The sequence below is a fragment of the Daktulosphaira vitifoliae genome, unplaced genomic scaffold (assembly GCF_025091365.1).
Source record: "Daktulosphaira vitifoliae isolate Bord-2020 unplaced genomic scaffold, ASM2509136v1 Scaffold_4, whole genome shotgun sequence".
Lineage (NCBI taxonomy): Eukaryota > Metazoa > Arthropoda > Insecta > Hemiptera > Phylloxeridae > Daktulosphaira > Daktulosphaira vitifoliae.
In genome coordinates this window covers 19902469-19928562 of record NW_026099575.1, presented here as the reverse complement: position 1 = coordinate 19928562, position 26094 = coordinate 19902469, and the positions used below count along the sequence as shown (strand labels likewise).

Genomic DNA, 26094 nt, shown 5'->3' with positions numbered 1-26094 from the left:
GCGCTTCCGGACGTTGTTTTCATGTCTGAAAGCGTTATATAAATTAATCAAATACGACTTTAACTATGTCGGATGAGACTGGTATCCACACCGCAGATTCTCAGATACAAATACATTATGACTCGAAGTAGTAGAACACACATAACTGGATTATAATGCATGTGTGCCTATGTATTTATGTCACATAATTTGGCCAACAAAATTACCAGGGAGCGTGATTAAATCAAATCAACATTTTCAATTAATAAAATACCCTTTGAAAAGCTTTAGGCTAATTTTACACATAAAATCGGACACATAGATATCTCGAGAGTCTACAGTGGTGAACATTATTCAATTCAGTCGTACAATAAGTACTAATATTTATTTATAAATCTATTGCATAAAATATGAGGATATAAAAGCAATTTTAAATGTATTACATACTTAAATGTTTATTATACTTGAGCGAAACTTGAGAATACAAACTAAAAACAATAACACTTTCTGTTCTCGGGTGATAAAAGGTAAGTCGTTCAGTTGGGCAACATATATAAATCATGAAATTGAAATAAAATAATAAACCATATTATTTTTCATATATGAATTCCGTCGTGACCTCGAAATCATTTTGTTGTTAAAAACATTTTTTCATGAAATTCAATTCAAAATTAATAACTCGATTGATACTATTTTTTATACTGCTTATGACACAGGATATTTATTAGCCTGAAAACTCCGAAACACAGCATGTCGTTGAAATAATATATATTTTTTTATTTCATTTTAATGTCTATCAATCAATACGCACTGAAAATGAAATAAAAACTTATCGCAATAATACATATCTGCATATACACATATAATAAGTATAAATATAATATGATTATTAAATATAGAATTTGAAAATCACGCGACTACAAAACTTAACAACACTATTTATATTTTTAAAAATACATGCGCATCTTACGTGTATTGTCTCGACTTAGTTACTTAACTGGTTATGCAAATATAGAAATTGAAATCCGTCGACTTTTATACAGAAACGTTTATTAAAACTTTCTAATGACCCCTAAAACTTTGCGAAATTAACAATATGAGACAAAAGTGTCACGTGTTTTATGGCTTGTAGAATTACGTTCAGGTACTAACTGCATTGGCTTTGTACATGGTAATAAAAAACTTCGGCAGTAGAATTTGCAAAGTTCATCAGCTGTTAGCAAACTACATTAATAATGTATAAAATAATTGTAAAATTTAAGGTGAATAAACAGAATATACCACCTTATATACAATAAAAAACTGTTCTGCAAACGTATATTTATTACTTAATTACAAAATTCAATATAAATGTAAAGAAATGAGTATAAACCGAAATATTAAAATAAAACTATAACTTTCTTATATTTTCCAGAAACTGATAGATTAGTTTTTGCAATTTTTAAGAAAAGCATAAACAAATTAAAAATTTCGTGTTATAAAAATGGACATTTTTAACTGTAATAAACATACCTTTTTATATAATCCCAAATTCCCATTATATGACTTATAATTTTTGGATATAAGGTAGATGTGGGTAATAAAAACTATTCCTTATTACCCGTACCTATCTTAAGTTACATATCGTTAATGACAAAATTTCAAAATGTAAAATTTGGTGAAACTTGAATAAAACTAGATTAGGGTAACTCGTCTGGTATTTGAACAATTATAGATTCATAAAAATGTCAAAATTATATAACAGATTCAATTTCTTATGTAATTTTGCAGTAATAAGTTTTATTATTATGAATCTTCTTATAGATGTATAATTAATAGAATAAATTAATAAAAGTAATTAAACATTTTAACGTCTATGTACAGTTGATAACACCTTTTCATGTAACTTAAAATTTTTTATTACTATGCGATGACATTTATTTAAAATCGTTAATTAGTTATACGTTTAAGTTTTTGTTACCAGTTCGATTTTCATAATCTAACGTCTATTCGAACATCCAAATATAACGTCATCTAATTATTAAAAAATTACTGTCGTAAAGAAGTTTAGTTAGGATAATCTGAAAAGAAACAGCCCGAGAACAAATATATATAAAAAATCGTGTCAGTATTATTAATTATAAATAGATAATAACTTCTCTGGGACATCTTTATAACATTACAAATATATCATCCCTATTATATTACTGAATGACTATTTAAGAGGTCATAAAATTCACAGGTTTAGAGTCTTCACTATATATGTATGTATGCCACTCAGTGTCATGCAATCCGAGTATTCGGATATACATTTTGATGAGGATTAACATAAAACCCCAAGTCCATTAAAATTATTTCAGGATTTAATTTTGACTGATGTTGTGGTATTAGAATATATACATAATGTGTGTTTGGTTGTTGTGAAAATATTATCGATATTTCGGAAAAAAGGTAAAAAACATGTTTATTTTATTGATGGAGATTTTTCTAATGAAATTAATTTAATAGACAACCTCGCTTCTTAAAAGAACTTGAATTTTGGAAATTTGCTAATTTCCGTTTTACTGTAATCTGAGCTCATAGTTTTAAAGAGAAAATTGAAAAAAACATTATATATACATTTTATGTCATCACGTTGTACAATAAAGATATATTTGTCTGATGAAATGTGAATTATTCATAATGAATTGGCTAATAATTTTTTGAGACGATTCGTTTCTGAATATTGAGATTTATACTTCACATATGTGCAGGGCTTAGTACATGTAGCATATTTTGTAAGACTACAATTTTGGTCCATGAAATAAATTAGTGCTTTCAAATTTGAAAATTGTTCGCAAACTATAAAAAATGATTTAAAAAATATAAATTTTCCTTTTCAAAATGTTTATAATAGAGCAGTAGAAAGAAAAAGCTTAGAATATTTTTTATGTTAAAAAAATAATAATATTGTTTTTTTTTTTTTAATTATTAAGTCCAATTTAACTACTAGTCAAATCAATTTTAAATACATTTGTGTGTCATGAAGTATAAATGTATATTCATCAATATTTCTAATAATAATGCAATTACTTTGACTTGTGTTCAAGATTTTGAAAAAATAAATTGATTTGATAAACATTAATTAAAAATATTGATTATTTATTATATTTAAATTTTTCAAATGTCACATTTATGGCATTTACAGAGCTGTATTGTTCAGTTACCTTAAACAAACATTTTCAAAGGCGATAGTACTATATTTTTCTGAATTTAATAAAATTTCATATTAAATTTAGCCATTTTTTTAAGATAAGCTTATTTATTCTTAAGAAACTTTTTTCAACTAAATTATCTATTTTGTGTAAAAAAGTATTGAAATTAAACTATATAATTCAATTCTAAAACTAAACAATATTTAAATTAATATTTTAAGTGTAATAAATAATGTATCATTTCAAATTAATAATCAAATTTTGTAGGGAAAAAGGGTACTCATTTATTCAAAACCTCTTAACACGATAACTGATTGTAATTTTTAATAATAAACTTGCAGAATAATGAAGTCTAAAACGTAGTTATTGAACTTAAATAACAAATATTATAGTTAATAATGAGTAAACTATAATATCCAAAAGAAATAGGAATGTAATGTTCAATGTTCACATAATTAACTTTAATATGATAAATTAATGTTATGGCATAGATTTCTACAGAACTTTTGATGTTAGCCTTTTGAATTTTATGCGTAGTCTTGTTATTTCAAAGTAACTATTCAACCTTGCATAGAAGAGTTTATGAGAAGTTCACATCACTCAACCTAGAGTTTGGCGTATCAGATATATTAGGAAAAAGATAATAGGCTTTTTTTATAACTTCAAATTATCAAAAAAGAACACTATGTAACCTCTATGCACACAAGAATGATGTTGAAATATTAAGGGGTATTCAGTTACCAAACACTATTTTATTTTTTTATTACGAGTTCTCAATAATTGTAATATAAATACATAGTACCATTTATTTATGCATTTCTAGAGCTTCATAAATTTTATGCATTTCTAGAGCTTCTTAAATTTTATGCATTTTTATGACTTCTTGATTTATGCATTTCTAGAGCTTCTTACATTTTATGCATTTTTATGGCTTCTTGATTTATGCATTTCTAGAGCTTCATAAATTTTATGCATTTTTAGAGCTTCTTAAATTTTATGCATTTTTATGGCTTCTTAAATTTTATGCATTTTTATGGCTTCATAAATTTTATGCATTTTTATGGCTTCTTAATTTATGCATTTCTAGAGCTTCATAAATTTTATGCATTTCTAGAGCTTCTTAAATTTTATGCATTTCTATGGCTTTTTAAAATTTCTACATTTTTATGGCTTCCTAATTTATGCATTTCTAGAGCTTCATAAATTTTATGCATTTTTATGGCTTCTTAATTTATGCATTTCTAGAGCTTCATAAACTTTATGCATTTCTAGAGCTTCATAAATTTTATGCATTTATATAGAATCTTAAGATTTATAACTTACTATGGATTCTTAAGATTTTTCGAAATAGGGTCGGCCTAGTTTATAGTGGAATACGTATATTAAGGCGTTTGAAGAGGTTCAATTTTTATCTGTGTTCATTTTTTAGGGTGCCAACAAGATTTTTTTGTTGGTGTTTATTGGTGGTTTCTGGTTTCTAGTGTAATTACAATTTTTCTTTTTTTTTTATTTAGAATCGCAAAGCTCGCAAATTATTTTGTAATTTGCAAAATTGTGTCTTTTGATGTAAACCTTCTTAAATATGTTCAACTAAAAAAATACTTAAGAAATAAATAACTTGTTGACCTTAGAATTTTATATTTTTAAACAAGAAAAATATTTTCAAAAGCCTTTTACGTGTATTATGATTTTCATTAAAAATTATTACGTGTTCTAAAATATGGATAAAATGTTATACACGGTAATCCAATTAACTGAAGAAAGGAGACTCTCTCTTCCTTAGGGATTACTTTATAATGTGAATTAATTCATTAGGAATACTATAGCAACGAGAAACTTGGTATTTTAATGAAATTTATGAAGAAGAAAAAAACAAAACATGAATAAAACTGTGTTTTCAAAAAAGGAACTTGTACGTTATAATATTATAACATAAAACGAGAAATTTTCCCAAGTAAAGTTTATTTCTACAACAATAATTTTAAGTGTTCAACTACTTTTTTTATGGTTTTCATAAATACTTGAAAACTTCAATGTAACTACATAATAGAGAATATAATACAAATAAAATATCTCAATAAGTCATTTTGAATACTTTAGGGAATATTTTGAACAAACCAGTCATTGGAATTGTATTTAAAATGTTAAAGTATCCAATGAAACTTAAATAAAAACTAATAATAATAATACTATTGCTATAAATTTTTGCAATTTTGATTTATATTCTTTACAATTTTTATTAACTGTAAAATATTTAAAACTATTTTTAATATAATGGAGATTTAACTTGAAAATAAAATTTGATTTCTATCATTTCCTGATTTTTCTTTGATGTGACAATATGAAAAAAATGGTAATATTGTTCACTATTATTAAATAACTATCAAAACAATTGAAAACATTGACAAATAATACTAAAATTCTTGTACAATATCACAGTTTATCTCTAATACTCATCAAATAATGTACACGTATGAGATTTATCTTCGCATTATTAGATAGTTACATATACTGTGAATTTTTATATTGTTTTCTTAATAATTTTCTGAGAAGTTATTTTTTATAGTGATGCTTTCCTTGAAAAAATATCATAATATACTGAGATTCGCATTGTTATGTTATCTACATAATTGTAAGCTTTAAATAATACTATGAGGTTAAAAGCTAACGAATTATAATAAAAATAATAATGAAGTTCATCCTTATAAAAATACATATATAAATTATAATAACTCTATGTAAAATATTTTTAAAAATATTGAAATAAAAAATAAAGTTTTTTATAAAGCAAGTGATTTTCTCTTAATTTCAACTACAATTTAATATAAGGGAAAAATCGAGATAAGTCGAACACAAAAGGAAAAAAAATATATATTTTTAATTACTAAAACATTTTTTTTATATGTCAAAAATATTTTTAAATAATGCTTATGTATAATTTTAATATTTTTACAATGAGATGTAATGAAAATGATGCACCTATGTTCAGACTTTGATAACAAACATTTATAATTTTTATCTCAGTGACATTGTTTGGCTTTTTATAAGCCAACATTATTTTAATCATTTGAAATTAAAAATATATTTAAAATTATGCTTTAAAAATGTTTTAAATAATATTAGCCACAAGTGTAATAAAATCTGATTGTATATCTATTTGAATTTTTCATTGCGTATTTTTTTTTTCATAAAATTTAATTTTTAAACTTATTTGATGAAAATGTCTAGGAAAATAATAAAACATATTAAACATTACTTGAATTAAAATAATCAAAAAATATAGATAAAATTTTAATCTTGAAACAAAAAAAAAAGTACTCTATCTTATTCTAGACAACTCCTATAATTGACGGTGGATAAAAAGTTCATTGTACAATCAGAGAAATAATTAAAACACTTTACACGGTAACCAACAAGTACGATAGAGGTAATTTAAATAGTTTACGCAAAATGGAAACAGTGAAACTTAATAACAAACGCGACAGCCGATAGCAAAATAATAATGTAATAGTATATACTAGACGTCAAGAGGTCTGTTGAAGGGTCCCGGGGATTATGATTAAAATTTCAAAGGGAACATTTTTGAGGGGGGCATTTCAACGAAAATCAAAACAAGCGTATTACATCATCTGAATATTCACCACATAAATATTTTATACCTCTGTTAGTATAGGATATACTACTATAAGTAGGAACTTTGTTGATTCATGATCATTATGAGGTGGCATCGTGGTCCATACACAAAAATGATTATTTTGCGCCTTTGTTATTCTCCACCGCGACCATTGTAAATATTTTATTTATTAAAACTGTCCCGGTAGACGAACGGTAATGAAATATTTCATAATTTATGAATTATTATAAGAGAACACGACCACGCAGGAAACTCACTCATTGGCCGGACTAATTACAAAAACAGTATTAAACGAAAATGGGGTTCAGGTATGTGTTATGTTAGCGTAGGGAATGTTTCGACGCATTAATATAATATTCGCCGAAATGTATTTAACGATTAAATATTTTCCATGCGAAATAAAAGTATAAAAAAGACAGCAAAAACACACGAAATATTTTAATAAAAAAATTTCATGATGTTATTATAAAATGTTGTTAAACTCAATTAAACAATTTTGAAAATCTTTTACAGAACGATACGTCTAGAAATTGCTGGCAAATAAATTAAAATAATGTTAATCATTTCGTAGATAATATATAAACGGTTACAATACTATAAACGAATATCTTCGTTCGAAAATACCAATTTTAATCACTCGTTTACTTTGACATAAATGTAAGAAGAATAAAATAATAATAATTAAGTATCTTACTGCACAAAAATGATAAAAATATTACGGTGCTTAGGTGCATCTATGGTGTAAAATCCATATCGAGTCATATTTTTATAAACTTGATTATTCTATTAAATGGTTATTAACTATATACATTATTCATAAATTTAATTGGAAACTTCTTTTCGAGCTCATTTCTTATTTTTAACTGTTAAGTATTTTATTTCGATTGCCAACAACTTTTTTATTTCAACTTTGAACATGCCTTTGAAGCACGTGCTTGCAGAGACCAATTTAAAAGGTCACACAATCATTTTGCACTAGTATAAAAATTAAGCTTGACAATTTAATAGCTTTTTAAAATTGTTTGGCTCTTTAAGCTTGTGGCGGCGTGTGCATCAAAGATCTTTCTGAACTCTCGCAAGATAACCTTAATATTCGTTGTACCGTCTTCGACGTGGCTTACCAACGGCCGATTTAATTTATTTCCGTCTATATATTCTTCTAAATTCCTTAATTCTATGTCGGCTCTTGACTATCGACTACAATTGTGACAGTCAGTGTATATGTCTCATTATTTTCTGCCCGCTGTGAGTGTAACAAATGAATTTTCGCCGCATTTTATCTGTGCGCACATACAAATTCCTAGTGAGTAACTCGAATTCTATCTCAGCAGTACTGAATCAAACACGAAAACACATTTGAACTTTACAAGCATAAAATTAAAACTTGCCACGTTATAATCACGATCAAAACAGTTTAAAATACAAACGAAAATCATCCAACCAAAGCAATGGAAATGTCTTTAATGCGTTCAATTGAAATGTCTTCTTTCGGGTGACAATCGACATTTGATTTTCAGTTACGTTAATGTACTCTGCCGAACATTCGATTTTCGCTTTTAATTTCATATATACACTGCAAACATATCCGAATATCTTAATAAAGATGTCAATTGTAGCGAAACATTTGTCATATAACTATAATAAAACACATAAAAACATCTATTAGACATTAAGTTTTACCTCTTTATTGTATTATCTATAAAAGTAATTTTTTAAAAACAATTAATTAAGATTATCGAAATCATGGGAATAAATAAATATACGTTACTCGAAATTCGTTTTTAAAAAATTCTATATGCTTTTAAAATAAAATATTGATATTAAAAAAAAATACTTATCAATGATTATTAATCATATACAACATCATACTGATGCAAATATGAGTATAAAATTTAAATCATATTCCATTGCAATAAAACAATTAATTAGACTAAAACACCAGTAACTTAAAATGTTACAGATAACTATAATGGATTAAAACAAAATCCTTCATTAAAATTTAATTATGCCATCAAGATAACAATATAGAAAACAATGTTTTTTATAATATGCGTTATGAGTGAAAAATTGAGAAAATATACCTAATTAGAACATAATGTTATTACACGAATTGTTATGATTTTCTTTGTAGTTTCTTCTTCATTTTTGAATAAAGTTACTTCACTAAATTTTCCAAGATTCTAAGTGGCTACGTGGAATGTTGAAAACTTTTGAAATGAGTAAACTAAAAATACTGCTTTTAGTGTCATAACCATTTGTATTTTCTGACACTTGTTTTCTAAAGAGTCGAAAATCAATTAGTGTAGGCCATATAGTCAATTAATAAACTTTAAGTACTAGATAATAACACAATTAGAATCTCTCAAATTCTTAACTTCGACATATAAATAACAAACATCGTCTACTTTAAAGTTAATGATAAATTTTAGAATACGTTTTTCTTTTTTATCTTAATCATAATTATATGTATAAATGAATTTACAATTGCAAAGAAAAATTAACTTAGACATTGAAATTAAAAAATAATATTTTAACAGGGCCAATGGATTGGGCTCAGCCCTTTAGAGAATAAATACTCGTAAAACTAATAGCAACAAATTTTACTGAGGACTAAAAGTTTAAAAAATATATAAAAATATAATAAACAAATATGATACTATAGAAGTTTGCGTAAAAACGTTTTATTATTATTTTGAGAATGAGTAAAACCCGTTGATTAGTAGCGGAAATAATTTATATCCCATTCACTTTTTAGTTATTAATACTAAGGTATCCCCTCGATTTTATGAAACCTCAGACTGAAAATTTCATTTTAATAATAAATGAATATTTTTACGTATAAAGTAATGTTACAAAATAAGGACGAAATTTCAGTTTATTCGACTCGATATCCACATATTAAATATTTTTATGATAGATAAATGTTATCTATCGTCTAAAACTCTTGACAATAAAACCACTTTATTCGTCAGAAAATCCAAGTTAAAATTTTACCTGAACACTACAGTGAATGTATATGTGAATGAATGCAATCGTTAAAAACGTTCATAAATACATACCGGTGGCTTTTACAAAGGCTAAAGATTTTTCCGGTTTCACGATCCCCCGCGATATGTATTTCTTCTTTTTCGTCTCTTGCACGAGCTTGCTTATCCCTTTACATTTTGTGTTGGTGAATTCCCCTTTATCGAATATTTTATATTATAACCGTTTTTTTCTTTTGTACAACAAACCCTTCTGCAAAGTAAAAAAATACTCGAGCGACATTGCGTTATCCAGAATTAGCTGGGCGGTGAGACGAGGACGGGCTACAAAAGCGCAGAGTAGGGAGATTACAGGAGAAAAGCAAGCAAGAAATATTGAATTCCAAAACTCACAGGTATATCAAACAGATTTTTCCACGAGAATACTGCAAACACGCAACACAAAAGAATGAAATAGATTTTGATTCAACAGTTTCCGAAGCGCAGATGAGATGACCTTTTGTACCGAAATTCCTTTTGATGTGTGACACTTAATCACACTTAAATGAATGGCTTGTTATTTGATTAACGTACGAGCAGTAAAAACTAGTTACGCATCATGTTAGACCACGTCAAATTGGATATATATTAAACGAAATACGTCTAAAAAAATAATCTCTTTGTCTTAGTTTACTTACACTTTTCGTCCGATTTTCCTTACATAATTACCTTTACTGAATGACAGACGCCAATTCAAGAGGGTTCTTTAGTGGCGGTCACTTTCCTGTCCGTTAGCCATATCATAGTATTTGCTTATTTTAGCTTTGGGGCAAACCTTTTGTGTTTTGATGTTCATAAATTAATTTTTATATAATACTACTAATAAAATCTTTATTAGAGTGAACACTGACTTTTCTGTCTTTTATTGTTTTTCCTTAAAAATAAAATTATAAAATATAAAACCTATCTCCTTGTCTAAAAATCATCCCAATGAAAATAATCCACCATAGAATTCATTAAGATGAATAGTTCAAGTGGGCGTATACGTTTTAAATCCAATACAAGCAAAAATTTTCAATACCAAATATACCAAAAAAATAATTTTAGTTCCATCGTCTAGGTTTATCAATTTCTGAAGTAAAAAAAAATGTTTATCGTTTACAATTTTTATGTGATTTCTATACAATATTACAATATTACAATATTTATATATATATATATATATAATTATAAATAAATGAAGAAGAGCTACCAGGGTCGGTGGAATACTAATATGATGGCAGATTTTTGTTGGGTATAATATATGACCAAACACGAAATGATTATAAAAGAAAATCAAATAAACGGAGATTTCTTATGAAAATAAAATCGTATTAAGTAAAAATGATTTGCAAAAAATTTACAAAATAATAAAATATAACGATTCAAAGAACAGGATAGCGCCTCTCCATTTCTTTATAATTATATTAATAGTTAATTATAAAATATTCATGCGTAAAAACTAAATACTCCATCGATTTTACTGTTGATATATAGTGTGTTCAGTAAGTAAGGAAATGGGTTTCTTTAGTTCACATTGTTCGTAACAATTCATCTGTTGCCTTACTTACGGAACACCTTCTATATATAAGATTGTATTATATCCAATTATTTCAAAATAAAACTATACTGGTGTAGTAGTATATAAAAACAATATTTTTACGAATTTACGAAATTTTCCCGTATTTTTGCATTAGTAGCAATTTTTTTGCTTTATATTTGCTCAAAACGCACACAATTAATATTTTTGAATCCTTATAGAATTGTCAATCTGTCGGTTGAAGTTTCATAACTGTAAGTTAAATAAAAAAAAAAGTTGTACTTGATAATAAAGCATTTTTTTTTTATGAGAAATGACACTCAAACTGAACATCAAAGGTCCAAGAAATCAGTTAAACTTGATGGAACAGTTTCAAATTTTACTCTTATTGAACTCTCAAGACGGAATAATTTCAGGAAAGTTAAAAAAAGAAACAAAAATTATATATTTCTATTATTTTATTATTACAGTGTAATCGTCGTTAATCTTCCAATTACTACTAATTATCTCAAAAATTAAATGCGATAGGATAAATCTGCAGCCAGATTCGGAAAACCATAAAAATTCCTTTTCGAAATCGTACAAAAAATTGTAAACGAGAAAATGGTTGTTGTGCCGAATAGAGGAAAAATATATTATATGGTTGAACTGGTGAATTTGTTCAAAAAACAATACATAGTTTTCCATCGACAATAGCGATTACACAGTAATAGTGTTCTCAGAGTAAATAATAACACGCACGAATTCCGATAAATATTTAAACCTTTAATGAAAGTTGTGTTTCCCGTCAATATCGAAACGCTGTGATGATTTCGATGGAGTTCTCTTCCGCGCCCGTTGTCTCTTAGCCACAACTACTTTGGCAGGTACTTTAGGAACACAAAAAGCATTATAAATAATTCTCTTTGCGCTACAACAGCGGCCAGTATAAAGGCGAATGCAAATTTCATTTTAATCCGACTAAGTATAGCGACCAGTTGACGGGTTTTACACAAACGTCCCGATCGATTTAAAAACACAACCCTTCACACGTTAATTTAGTTATTTTTTCCATAATATCTGTCGAGTGTTGACGTTTCATTTCAATTTTGACGCAGCGTCCGATAAATAAAAAACCATAGGCCAAGTTCCAAAATCATTTCATTACGTCGGGTTTAAATACTGTATTAATAGAGTTTTCCTACAGTGTCGTTCAATTGCATTAATATTAAATAAAATTCCGCGAAAAAATGAAAACGGGGATGGGAAAAATAAAAAACTATCAACTATAAATCAGCGGAATATGTATTTTAGCCCAATAGTATAAATCCTGTCATCCATACAGTATTGATGATTTCATGAATATTTTTAAAACCTTTTTATGTTTCATGTTTCGTAACATACATGATTCATAGTGTCCACCAATGAAACAATTTAAAACCGGAAGTATATCTTCACTTTTCACAATATTTCTTCTCTTTGATTTTATCAACTGTGTTTTTTTTTTTTAGTCTATGTTGAATATTTATTTATGAACTATGAATCGATGCATTTAAAATGTTCCTCACTGATCCAAAACGGATTACTTGAGCTAGTCGGTTTACTAGAATTTTCAAAAGATGTCACCTGGGAAATATGAGCAAGTCGGATTATCGCATCAAATGTCCTAACAAAATTATACTGCTATTGGGACACTTTTAGTATCAATTTGAAAATAATTTGCCCATATAGAGGATAATGTTGTAAATATTGGCGTTACTCAGTTTTAACTTGAACTCTAGATAAAACCTTTCGAACCATAATTGTTTTTTTGTCTTTCATTTATTTGAATATATATCGAGAGAGTTAGGTAAAAATATTCCAAATACTGCAATAACACACTTAAAAAAATTAAAAACTTAAAATTACTTAAATTCGCTAACTACCCTGGAGGAAGTTGGTTTTTGTAAAATTAATACATTTAAGTCAATTACAGTAAAATCCTACGATTTTCGTGTATTTTTATTAAAAATTGTATTTTTATTAGAAAAAAAGTTTAAGTAAAAATAAAAAATAAAATAATTTGAAAAATAATGATAATTATCATTTCGTGAGAAATTAATTAAATCAACGAAACACAAGAAAAATTCAATTTTAATTAAAAGGAATACATATTTTAATAAATATGAATACAATGTGTTTAAATATTTAGTTGTATAAAATATTTTAAATGGACTATAAATAATAAATTATAAATGGAGTATAAAATTCCTCGTCAACATACTCCACCAACTTGCCCCCAGATAAATTATTTAAAACTTTTATATTTTCCTCATAAAAATCATAAGTAAATTTAAAATGTATACAATATATGAAAATAAAGCTTAATACGTGTATTAAAAGCTTTCCAAAACCATATTAAAAAGAATAATTGAGCAGCGATTATTTTCTCTAATGTAAATATATTACAAGTGATATCGAAAAATTGTTAATAAAAGTGAAAAATAATGTAAGTATGAATTATTACCGAAAAACAATAATTCGTTATATTCCTTAAAATTAAAAATGTGCCTTTTAACTTGAATAGTTTTTATATTTTTTAATTTTAGATTAATATTTATAATTTGAAATGATTTTAGCCACAAGTGATCAATTCTTATTAAATTATTGTATTGTCCAATTTTTATTTTATTGCATTACTAAACTATTTAAGTTCCGTCAAATAACTTTGATTTTCCCTACTTAAAATATTATTATTTCAAAATAAAATCGTACGCTGTTTAAACGTAATTGAAAATATTCCGTTGGTCATGAAATATTAACAACACCTTTCAATAATTTATCTTCGCGTCGAATTAAAAAAATATAATATCTAAACATAATATAGCGAACTAACTATTTGCATAGTGTTGTTCTTGCGTAATAAATTTTTCTTTTGGAATTTTGAAAAAAAAACAAAAAATTATAAATTTTTTACGCGAGCCATTTGCTGTTTACATTTGCCGTTTGTAGTTACATAAAAGTAATACATCATAGTAATCATCATGAATGTGTATGTGTAAGAAGAGAGAAGTTCCAATACAAAGTACGTTAACGATAAAGAATGTGCATTAACGTTAATTATGACGAACGAGTATACTTATGTGCTTTTGGAAAGTTTTAGACACATGTGATGATAAGTGAGCATCGGTGAAGTTTTGGATGGCTACGCCTATTTATGGTGTGTGCACTTGTACACGGCAGACGACGGGATGAAGATTAACCCCAACTACAAGGCCACGGGGTTGTGTACCTGCAGACTGTTAAAGCGAATAATACATTAGAGACATTAACTTTTATCACCGGCGTGCCCTGTTGGGGATAAAAGATAGACGTGCATAATTAAAGGCACCGCGATAAGATTACCTCCGGCCAAAAACGACCGGTAAATACTTAATTTCTCCTATAATAACGGTAAAACTACCGATGGACGAGACCATACATACGTCCCTTTTATGGCTTTTATTGTGAGTACGCCACTAATTTCGAATCATGGCAGCCCTTACATCACATGAAACATTTAGAAAGCAAATACACTTGTGCCATATAAGTTGATAAGCTCGGAAACAAATATTTCACCGCAAGACTAAAGTACTGTTAAAGAAATTGATTTGAAATGAATTAACAATAAAAACTTTTTAACAATCCAAAACCGTACTGTTGATTAGACACATCGCGAGTGTTAGAACCAAATGACTCGGACCGCAAATAAATTTCAATACTTCTGAAAAAGTAGTCAATATTACATTAGATGATTATTTTACTTTATGAAAATCGCTACGTACTGACATTGAAATATTTTATTCCTCCGGCGAAAAAACTTAGGCAATATTATTTTATAGTTTATTGCGGCGTTTCTTACCTCTAGCTAATACTTATATGTTTTTCTTTTTTCATTATTCATAAATGTATACGTAAACACAACGTCAGCATCATAAAATATTCGGAACCAAAATATTATGACGTACTCTCTTGAGTAATCACTAGAAAAGCGTTTTGTTCGAGTTTATTACCCACAAAATAATAATATAAAACTTTCTACCTATATACGATATTTTTGACTGGCACGTCGCAGCAGTAATTTAGATATAAACTAAATTACTTACATTTCTAAATTTTTCTACATCAATAAAAACTCCAAAAACACGTACTAATTAGTGTTCAGACGGTAAAATTCTACCAAGTTCAAGTGATGTTCGAGTGAAGATATCCTCATTCTTTATTTAGATTTCTGATTGCTACTTAATCATATCAAAACAATTTACAACAAAAATCAACAATTATACGTAAATTACTGAAATGTAGTCATATCATTTCAAAGATAATTCACAATTACTAGCAAAACAGATAGTAGAAAAATGATTAAAGGGTAATGTTCAAAATGATAGGTTTGACTTTGCCAAAATATTCATAATACGACTAATTAATATCGTTATCGAGTAGGTTGTTTGGAAACTGTCAACGTCAGAACATAGACGACAAGTAAATTATTAAACAGTTATGGAAAATTGAGATATTCATTGTTGTTTATGTACTGTCTCTATTTGCAGGAAAATTATTCATTAACTTACAGGAATAGTTTTATCGATAGTTTCTACGAAGACACAAAGCACTATTGTCTTAGTCTGATGGAATGCCATAAATTTTTTATTTATACTTCTTCGACAGTCACGTCATGAATACGAATATCATTTTACAAGGTACAACTGTTCCAATATAGACTACTATAGTCTTCATAGCCGAAACTAAAACAATGTTTTTAGTAAAATTAAATTTATTCCAACCCCTTTAAGTTTTAAAAGTACTCATATAATTTTCTTTTTGATAACATAAATTTTGTCCTTGTAAGTATAACCAATAAAAAGTTAAGATAAAATATCCAACTTTTTTTAATTAATTGTCATTAAATAAACAATTAAAATTGTCAATTATCAGAAAAAAAATGCTATAAAGACTTTATATTGTAATAATATACTTACTGAACACTCAGTAAAATTTTACTTTATTATACTATTGTATAATTATGGTATATTACCTCACAAACTGGTCCTATAATATTTTTATTAGATAAATCTAATAAAAATTTGAAATAAATTATTTAAGATAAGTTTTTATTAAAATCTGATTATCAAAAAAAGATTCATTTTATAGACTATTATCAGTATTGTTTATTAATTAATTATGCATAGTTTATAATAAAATTTGTTTCACCTGTGTCAATCAAAAAATTCATTTTAATGTTTCTAAAGTGATTTTATAAAATTCTCAGAATAGCAAAATATGAATTTGTATAAGATAGTATATTTTTGCTAAAAGAAGATAGGCCTAGAGCAGCATTTATTTATTTGTATAAATTGTGTATAAACACAAAATTTCCAAATGAGGACATTAACTTAAAATACACTTATAAATCCACTCATTTGTCCTTAATAATTAATAAATTGACTTGGTAAAGCTAATGTTCAAGTAAATACAGTAATATTAAAATTTTTGAACTCATTTAAACAAAATTGAACCAAATTATATAATCGCTGACAATTTCCTTAAAAAAATTTAATTTTTAATTTAAATTATATATATATATATCTTATCCTAAGTTTTAATTTAAAGAAATGAATTCTTGTCATCAAATTTTAAACTTATGATTAACTTTACTTTATTAAGCTAATACTTTTATAGTTATAATTGATATAATTTCTTGTGAAATTATACAATAATTTATTATAAATATTTATATTTACAATATGGTGTAACATAAGATCTAATTCTAAATTGACAGTAAACAACTTTATATTTTCTTATTTTTTTTTAAATTAAATATTATATTTTATTTCTAATAGCATAATTAATTGAAATTTTACAATTTGCTACTACATATCCAAAAATTAATAAAACATGTATGAGATATCCATCTAAGTTCTGATGTTATATTTTAATGGTGATCTTCTTTGAAAAAACGTAATCCACAATATCCACAAGAATGATTACCAGGTTTATCCTAAATATATAAAAATATATATATATATATATTTAAAGTGCTGTTATAAAAATATTAAATCAATACAGACAAAAAATTTGAACAAGTATTTTATGAGAAAAAAAGTTTGCAAATAATAGAAAGCAAATGTTAAAATGAACTTGCTAAGATATATAATTAGCTTTGTCTCTTTCAAAACTGAATTAAACAAAAACAATTGTCATTATATATTATACTTCAAGGTATACATTTTAATATGAATTTATTAAGTAAGTTTGATATAATAATTAAATAATCGTACCAAATTTATGTATACTTTAGGATGGCCTAATGGTCCACCACCACCATCACAAAAAACAACTCTTTCTTTACATTCTTTAGGGGGTACTTGTTTAATGAGATCAATTGCAAAACACTGATTGACTTGCTTTTCTGTATCTATGAAACGTGCTAACCTATAATCATTCTTTTCCCATTTCTGAAAAATAAAAATAATACTGTATAATAAACGTGTAATAAGTTTAGTACAAAAATTATTTATTTATTTTTTTGAATAAATATAAAGATATTATTTTTAACATTTACAACAATTTTTATAGTGAAAAGAAAATATAAATTTAGGTTAAAACGGTGGTAATAATAAACTTTTAAAAAAGAAAAAACTAAAAAAAGCCAATACATTTTTGCACCATGCCTACAAAATAATATACAAATAACAATATCTACAACTTCACTTGTATTCAATAAAAATTTTAAAAAGTAATTACTTTTTTTGATTCTTAGGAAAAATAAAAAAAAAATATTAAAAAACTCGATTAAAAATTTTTTTTAAAATTAAGGTACATATTTAAACTTATTAAGAAAGCTACTAAAATATGTGTTTCATATAAAACGTTTCATTAAATAAAAACTTGTAATGGCTTGTATATAATAACCAAAATTAAAAAAAAAATATTTTAAATCTTAAGTATAAAATATAAAATTATAAAGATTTATCTCCTATATTGTTTTAAAGGCGATTAAATTGAAGAATAGAAATCTCGGTTAGTGGTTAAAACTTCATGATAAACATTTTACCATTTTAATATAATACTTATATTTCTATAAAAAAGTATTAATTATACTGTCAAAACTCTAGTTATATGAACCTATATGCAAGTTTAACATGTTTAATACTTTCATTAATTACAATGATTTAGTGTCTACTTTTTTGTTTTAACTAACCTGACCAGTGTGGGTTTCAATTTCTTTTGGCTCCCAGGAGTACTTAGCTGAAAGTGTCAAGCTAGGACACATTACTCTAAAAAGAGTATTCGATGATCTTAAACTCAACAAATTTAAAGCCATACCTAAAAATTAAAAAAGTCACAAATTTCTGATAAGCTAATAAAAGTTAAATTTCAGCACAAAATCCGTAATCCTTAATGAAAATTTAGTTTAACATTAGCTATGTTTTTTGAATGATAAGAAAACATATGTTATATTTAGTTTACTGATAATGTTAGTTTTTTCACAGTCAGATATGTGATAATATCACCCATATAACCTGTGATTTATTCTTGTATTAAAATAATAAATTATAATAGTCAATGAGTGTAAATTGATAAGGTTTATACTTGATAATAACGTAAAATAACGATTGATATTGTTTTTTATTGTTAAAATTAGTTTCTTAATTATTAAATAAATAGCAATTTTACAAACTTCTTTTATTACAATTTAAACCATTCTAAGTATATACAACTAATTCTTAAATATGGAATCTAAATTCTCTGGCTTTGCCAAAGAAACTACAGCCCGCCCAGCTTGTAAAAAATGTGGATATTCAGGGCATCTTACTTTTCAATGTCGGAACTTCATCAAAATTGATCCAAATAAAGAAATTGTTCTTGATGTGAGTAGTACAAGCAGTGAATCGGATGAACCATATGTTACACCACTAGTTCAGTTACGAGAAACAGAATTAGCCTTAAAATTAAAGAATGAAAGACTAAAAAAGAAGAAAAAAAAAAAAAGTAAGAAACGAAAACGTAAATCTTCATATAGTGATTCTTCAAGTAATGATTCTGGTGAAAAAACTAAAAGACATAAAAAGAAACACAAGAAAGAAAAAAAATCAAAAGACTAACAAGTATTAAGCACAATTTAATATTTTTCTAATATGCGTTGAATGACTTCATTATACATTATTAAGTTCAAACAATTCTATTTAACTTTTGTATAATAACTTTGAACACATGTATACATTTTATGTTTATTTCTTATAGAGTCAAATCCAATAATAATAATTTAAATTAAATCTTGACAATTATTTTGTAAATAAAAATATAATTGAACCTTACAATTGTTTTTTTTTTTATCAAAAAGGGGAAATGGGATAAATATAAATGAATGGAATAAGTGTATATTCATTTTATCTCTTAGAATATTTTATTTAATATTAGTTTTAGTTTTAGTTATTATTGAGGTGGACATAGTGCCCATGCACTCAGACCTGTTGGTCCATTGTGCGCACCTCATACCGAATTGTCTTGATTCGGTTTACCCACCTAAGTGTTATCACCAAAGTGTTAATACATTACCAACCATAAAGTCACCTCTAAAGATGACCAAAGAGTCCTGTCTTTCTGGCGAAATTAAGTATCTCTCTGGGTTTTAGGTTTTTAATATCCTCTTTTTCAGGAAATGGTTTATTCAAGTAGTTTGATCTTAGTGTGGACAAGGCTTCACATTCGCACATGATGTGAAATTAGTCTTCCTCTTCTACTCTACACTTCCTGCACAATGGTGATTCCGATACCCCCATTGCGTTAAGATGCTTAAGCAGGTGACTATGTCCTGTCAGTAGACCAGTCAGGGTGCTTATTTGATGTCTAGTCATGCTATTACGATCACCCAGCAATAAACGAGGGGTCTTGATAAACATTTTAGATTGTCTAGGTACTACCAAGTACTTCCAGATTTTCCTGTGTTGTTCTCTGCACCAATTCTTGGGTAACGCTTTGAGCGATTGCTCAGTGAGCCCTACCACTGGTTCTGATCCAACATAGGTGTTCTCTGCTCCTTTCCTGGCTAGAAAATCAGCATTCTCATTTCCAGTGACACCGTTGTGTCCCGGAACCCACGCTAGTGTAACTTTGTTGAACCTCGATAGTGATTCTAAAGTTTCCCTGCATTCGAGGACCAGCTTTGAATTCACCTGATCGTTACAGAGTGCTTTCAAAGCCGCTTGACTATCACTTAAGATAGTTATCTTCCTATTTTTGTATACCAGCAGGTTCTGAGCACCTACCAGTAATGCCATCACCTCTGCTTGGAAAACAGAGGGTGTTGTGCCCAATGACATACTGACATTTATTCGTGGCTTTAAGCCCCAAATTCCAGCACCTACCTTTCCTGATTTTTTGGATCCATCTGTATATATCACAAATCCTCCTTTGTCAGTCAGGTGGTTAATATTCCATTCTATACGTGTAGTGATCTCCACTTTGTAGGGAATGTTATTCTTAAGAACCGGTTTGATATAGTCCAAGGGGTATTCTAAAAAGCCCTTGTCTATCTCTTTTAGTATTTTACCATGTTCAGTTGTATCACTCTCCAAAGTCCACATACCTAAGTTGTGGAATCTTAGTGCTGTAGCTTTGGCGTGAGCTTTCACCTCTAGATGCAGAGGAGGCAATCCAATTAGTGCCTCTAATGCGACCGTTGGTGTAGTTCTTAATGCTCCAGTGATGGCAATAGCAGCCATTCTCTGTATGCGACTATTATTTAATATTAAATATAAGTTCAAAATAAAAATGTCTACATTTATCTAAGATTCTTAGTTATTAATATAGTTCGATTAATAGATTTTCTTTAAAATTGTAGCAAAAATTTATTAGAATATGTGAAAATTTTAATACTTATTAAATAACAATTATGCTGTTCAAAATGTGCAATATTTTTCTTTTCTTTACTTATTATTTATACCTTTAGTTTTGAACAGGTAGACTAAGAGAATGAAATAAAATTAAGTTAACTTCTTTACTTTTTAAAACTATTTTAATCTATTAAATGAAGAAATTAAAAATATAATATTTTTCATTTAATTTATTAGGACACTTTAATTAAACAAAAACATTAAACATAAATTTTTATTGACTAATCACATCATTTATATTAAATTGGAAATAAAAAACTTTAAAAAATTATCTATAACACTATTTTAGAGCTAAAAAAATCAATCCGATACATCTAAGACTGCAAACTTATTAGACGCAACATGACCTCCTTGAATATCTGATTCATCACTGCCAGATAGCTCTTCATCATCAGAATCATCTTTATTACTAGTAGTTTTATTAGAAGTTAACTCATCTTTTTGCTCTTCATTGTCAGATTCACTTACATAATGATATTCATAAGTATTAGATTCTTCAGTCATACCTTTGATTTTCCATATATTCTTCAATTGGTCGGATGAATACCAGTAGTCTATATTAAATAAACCATAAATTAACAAAAATTTCAAGACAAGATTTTAAACAATTTATAACGATCATATAATTTATAAATCTTACTTTTATTTGATGTGAAATTTTTAGGTTTTAATACTAAACATATTTTCCCATCTAAAGCCATACGTAGTAGATGGTTGGCCGCACGGTATGTATCAGGGCGTCCAGCTCTAGCTGTTATAAAACCTCGTTTAATTGCCCAACCTTAAACAAAATAAAATATAGAGTATATTATGAATTTTAATTCCAGTAGTTTATTTTAAAACATACTGTCACAAATGTCTATTGCTGACCATTGATTTTCTCCAGGCTCAGGGTGTTGAAGATTCAATATTTTTACTAGATTTAATCTTTCAGCCAAAAATTTTATAGTTGAATAAGGTTCTCGAAGTTGTGCAATAGGATAACAACCCATTAACACCTAAGGGTCATAAACAATACAACTTATTTCATAACTTATCAAGTAAGACAATTTCTTTTCATAATAAAATTAAATATTTAAACATTACTTGTAAAGGTTTTGTAAGTTTAGAAGGAAATACTAATCCAGGACAGTCACATAAACGAACTGTAGAAGTCAAAAATATTGTTTGAAAATGTTTTGTGTGACCAGGAGTTCGCGATACACTCACCACCTATGTTTCAATCAAAAACATTTTATATTTTAATAACAATACTTAAATAATTAGTTATTAATAGTTAAAAACTGACAATCTATGATTAAATGTAATTTAATTTAAAAGCACTAATAATCAAAAAATAAACATCAATTAACTTAAAATCTTCAAATTTAATAGCATATGATTATTTTATTAATAAAGTAAAATTTTTTATGTTTATGGTAGTTTGGAATACAACTTTTTTCTGATTACTACACATCAAACCACATTTTGAAAAAATAAAAATAAGAAAGGATATTATATAGGTGATTAAAGTCTGGTAAGACACTTATTTTCTCAAAAACTATTGAGAATTTTTAATTTTTGAAGAGAAAAAATATCAAATTCAAAAAACTGCAGTAATATGTAGTGAAATTATTTTTTTTCGACCCTTCAGGGATCAAAGTCTTTAGTTATAATTTTCTAAAATGGGAACCATTATTTTTAACTTTATAATATGATAAGGAAAAAAATTACAAATAACTTTATTTTAACAATTCTTTTTGTATCTAATTAACGTTTTACAATTGTTAAAAGATTTGTATGTAAATTAAAAATTCATCATTAGTTTGGTTTTTTAGTTACATATATTTCTAATTTTTCATTAATTAGTTATTTTTTGGAGAGAGAAATATAATATTAAATAAATAGAATAATTACAAATATTTTACACAAAAAAATCACACATATTATGTTATAAAAATCTCATTTTTTGGAAATTGTCAGATGTGTAGTTTTATCATAATAAAATTATAATATAACAACATGTAATTTTGAATAATACTGTAAAATTTAAAATATTTAATTTTTTTAATTTTTAATTATGAACTGAATAATACCATAATTAAAATAGATTTAAAATTTATAATTGTCAGTTTTTATTTTATTTGAACTTGACAAAATATACAAAACCTTTTTACCCATCAATGCATTCAAAACAGAGGACTTCCCAGCATTTGGTTGCCCAAGTAAGCCAATTGTAAGAAATTCATTTTGAAATAAATCTATATGCTCATAATTAGTTTCTGAAGCACTCTAATATGAAAAACAATAATAATGAAAAATATTAAATAAACAATAAATTTTAATAATATTTTACAGTTATAGTTTCTCCAACTTCAACGTCTTCTTCATTATCATATTCAAGTTCTTTTTCTTCAGCTATTTTTTTTTCCCAGCTTTTCAAATCAACTAAAAACAATGAAAGTTGACTTAGTAAATTTTTATACTTTAAAGTAAAATCATATTATTTACTAAACTATTTCTTGAATTACTATTCTAAAAGAAATTTACTTAAATCCAAAATAACAAATTATTATATTTATATAATTATATTGTGATACTCAAACCAACCAAAACCATATACCTTAGATTTTTTTACTGAAGCAACTATTTAGTTACAACCCTTTCACAAATAAGTAAATATTAATTGTAATTGTAATTTAATAAATCATCACAAATTTTCTTATTATTATTATTATTTTTATTTATTTTTTTTTTTTTATAGTAATTATTATTATTCATCACAATGAGGAGAAAAATATTTGTTGAAATCAAAACAACTCTGAAAATAATTCGTGGTTGTGGTAGTTTTAAATAATTGTACCACAATAATAAAGTTATAAAGTTATCGTTTAATCATGAATAATATTAAAACTTAAGATAAAAGAGATAAATTTTATTAGTATAGTTTCAATATATTGAATATGTAATTTATACTACTTACTATTGGCTTGATATTTTTCAACAATGTATTTGCATTCCTTCATTAGCAATTCAGCAGCATCTGCAGCCATTTTCAATTTTCCCCTTGGTTTTTTCTTTTGTATTCCTATATTTTTTTGAATATAACTATAATAAGTTTTATGAGTTAGGATTTTTAATAAAAATATTAACACTAAAACTTCACCTTCTTTAAATTCTGAGCTTTTTATGTATGACGTAAAAAATAAAACATGTACATTAGCATCATGATCATTATCTAAATTATATGTTTCTACTAATTTGTGTTTCCAGGCTAATGCTACTGGTGATGGAACTAGATCGACCTTATTCAATATGATGATTAAACTTTTTTTTAATGTCCTCAACACATATGTAAATAAATAAGGTGGAATGGCCTAAAATTAAAATTATTTATTTAACAGTAACTTTTTGATACCAATGCATTATTTATAAAACAGCAATTTCTTAGATAAACAACCAAATAAATTAAAAAACAAAGAGCATTCAAAACATTATTTTTATAGTTAAAATAATAATAACAGAGTGCTCTAAATAAATGAACTCAAAAAATGGACTTATACTTATTACTACAAGTCTTTTAATTACTTACTGGATATCGTGCATCAGCAATCCATACAAGGATGTCAGACATTTCCATCACACGCCACATTTGCCTCCATGTTTCAAGATTCAACTCAAAATAACTCAATTGATCCCAGTCACTTCTTTGTTTTAATGACAACAAGTAATTTTTGAAATATCTATACTCCCTATTATCTAACTCTTCTCTAGTCATATCAGGACTCCATTTTGGTCTAACTGGAAAACCTAATTCTTCACCATCATAGAATGGTACAGGATCAAATTCTAACTCTTCTTCAGTAACAGGAATAATTTCTTTCCTTGCTTCTTCTTTACGTTTACGTATTTCTTCATCAGTTTCTCGTCTGAACTGCAATACATACCTAATAAAATATAAATAACAAGTTTAATTTATGACATGAAAAAATATAAATAGAATAAGTAAACATATTTTACCAGGAAAAATTTCTTTCTATAGTAATAGTAATAGAAATTGACTTTATAAGGCAATTTCTTCAATAATAAAATTAGTAAAGAGGTAAAGCAAATATTATAGAAATAAAAATTATATTTTCAGCTAAATTAAATTTAAAAAAAAAGATAAATTTAAAGGCTAAAAGAATAGTTACAACATAAAAGTTAAGTAGGATATTTGAAAATAAGAAAAAAAAAATGAATGGGTGAACCTGACTGAGGCAAAATAGTGACTGACTTGAAAAATGGATACTCACAAAAACTATGATTTTATCATTATTGTTACATTTATTTTATTTAATTAAGTATAAAAGGAAGTTTTAATTCTGAATTTTTAATATTTTGAGGTAGCTACCTTTTTACGATTTTCCTTGTAAAAAAATTATATACATCAATAACTAATTTAAAATAAGTGTGAGAAGATAATAGTTGTATATTATATTAATTTAAATTAATTGATCTCTCGTCAGTTTTAATATAAAAAAAACCCAGCACAGGGGGGTCGCGGCACAGTGGTGACGTGGCATAGTTGGATCAAGTATAATGATATCTGACAGTGATTAAAATCACTATAAAAAAAAAACACTTCGATGCAAATCTTTAGAGTGTTTAATTTTAAAAAATTAGTGGATTATTCCAAAAGCTTCATAAACTGCTAGTTCCTTATTAATATCCTGATTAAGATAAAGTATGTCGAATGAAAAAAGGAATATTAAAAAATAGTATTTCCCATAAAAAAATTATATTGATCAATACACTTTTCAATAAGTTATAGCATTATAAAGTTAAAAATGTAAAAAATAAAATTGAGAATTTTCACACAATAATAGCATTTGGTAGCCATTTTCACCGTGAA

The 26094-nt window shown here is 26.3% G+C and overlaps 3 protein-coding genes across 3 annotated transcripts in view; 1 reads left to right on the top strand and 2 right to left on the bottom strand.

Moving 5' to 3' along the window:
- Positions 1-17126: 17126 nt before the first annotated feature.
- On the bottom strand, positions 17127-18757 carry LOC126903553 (NADH dehydrogenase [ubiquinone] iron-sulfur protein 6, mitochondrial). The gene is made up of 3 exons (XM_050681756.1): positions 18527-18757; positions 17604-17780; positions 17127-17323 (listed from the first exon to the last, which is right to left on the bottom strand). The coding sequence occupies exons 1-3, from the start codon at positions 18647-18649 to the stop codon at positions 17258-17260; spliced, it is 366 nt and encodes a 121-aa protein (XP_050537713.1). The 5' UTR covers positions 18650-18757; the 3' UTR covers positions 17127-17257.
- Positions 18758-18896: 139 nt separating this feature from the next.
- Positions 18897-19660, top strand: LOC126903552 (protein SREK1IP1-like). Its single transcript, XM_050681755.1, has one exon. The coding sequence runs from the start codon at positions 19059-19061 to the stop codon at positions 19428-19430; it is 372 nt and encodes a 123-aa protein (XP_050537712.1). The 5' UTR covers positions 18897-19058; the 3' UTR covers positions 19431-19660.
- A 1761-nt stretch (positions 19661-21421) lies between these two features.
- The window catches only part of LOC126903533 (guanine nucleotide-binding protein-like 1), an 8000-nt gene continuing 3327 nt past the window's right edge, over positions 21422-26094 (bottom strand). Inside the window, exons 3-11 of the mRNA XM_050681720.1 lie at positions 24793-25147; positions 24367-24577; positions 24184-24288; positions 23557-23648; positions 23370-23492; positions 22308-22433; positions 22069-22219; positions 21862-22002; positions 21422-21775 (exon numbers count right to left, since the gene is read on the bottom strand). Of these exons, the coding sequence (XP_050537677.1) occupies positions 21522-21775; positions 21862-22002; positions 22069-22219; positions 22308-22433; positions 23370-23492; positions 23557-23648; positions 24184-24288; positions 24367-24577; positions 24793-25147 (1558 nt within the window). The 3' untranslated portion in view covers positions 21422-21521. The remainder of the gene's footprint in view (positions 21776-21861; positions 22003-22068; positions 22220-22307; positions 22434-23369; positions 23493-23556; positions 23649-24183; positions 24289-24366; positions 24578-24792; positions 25148-26094) is intronic.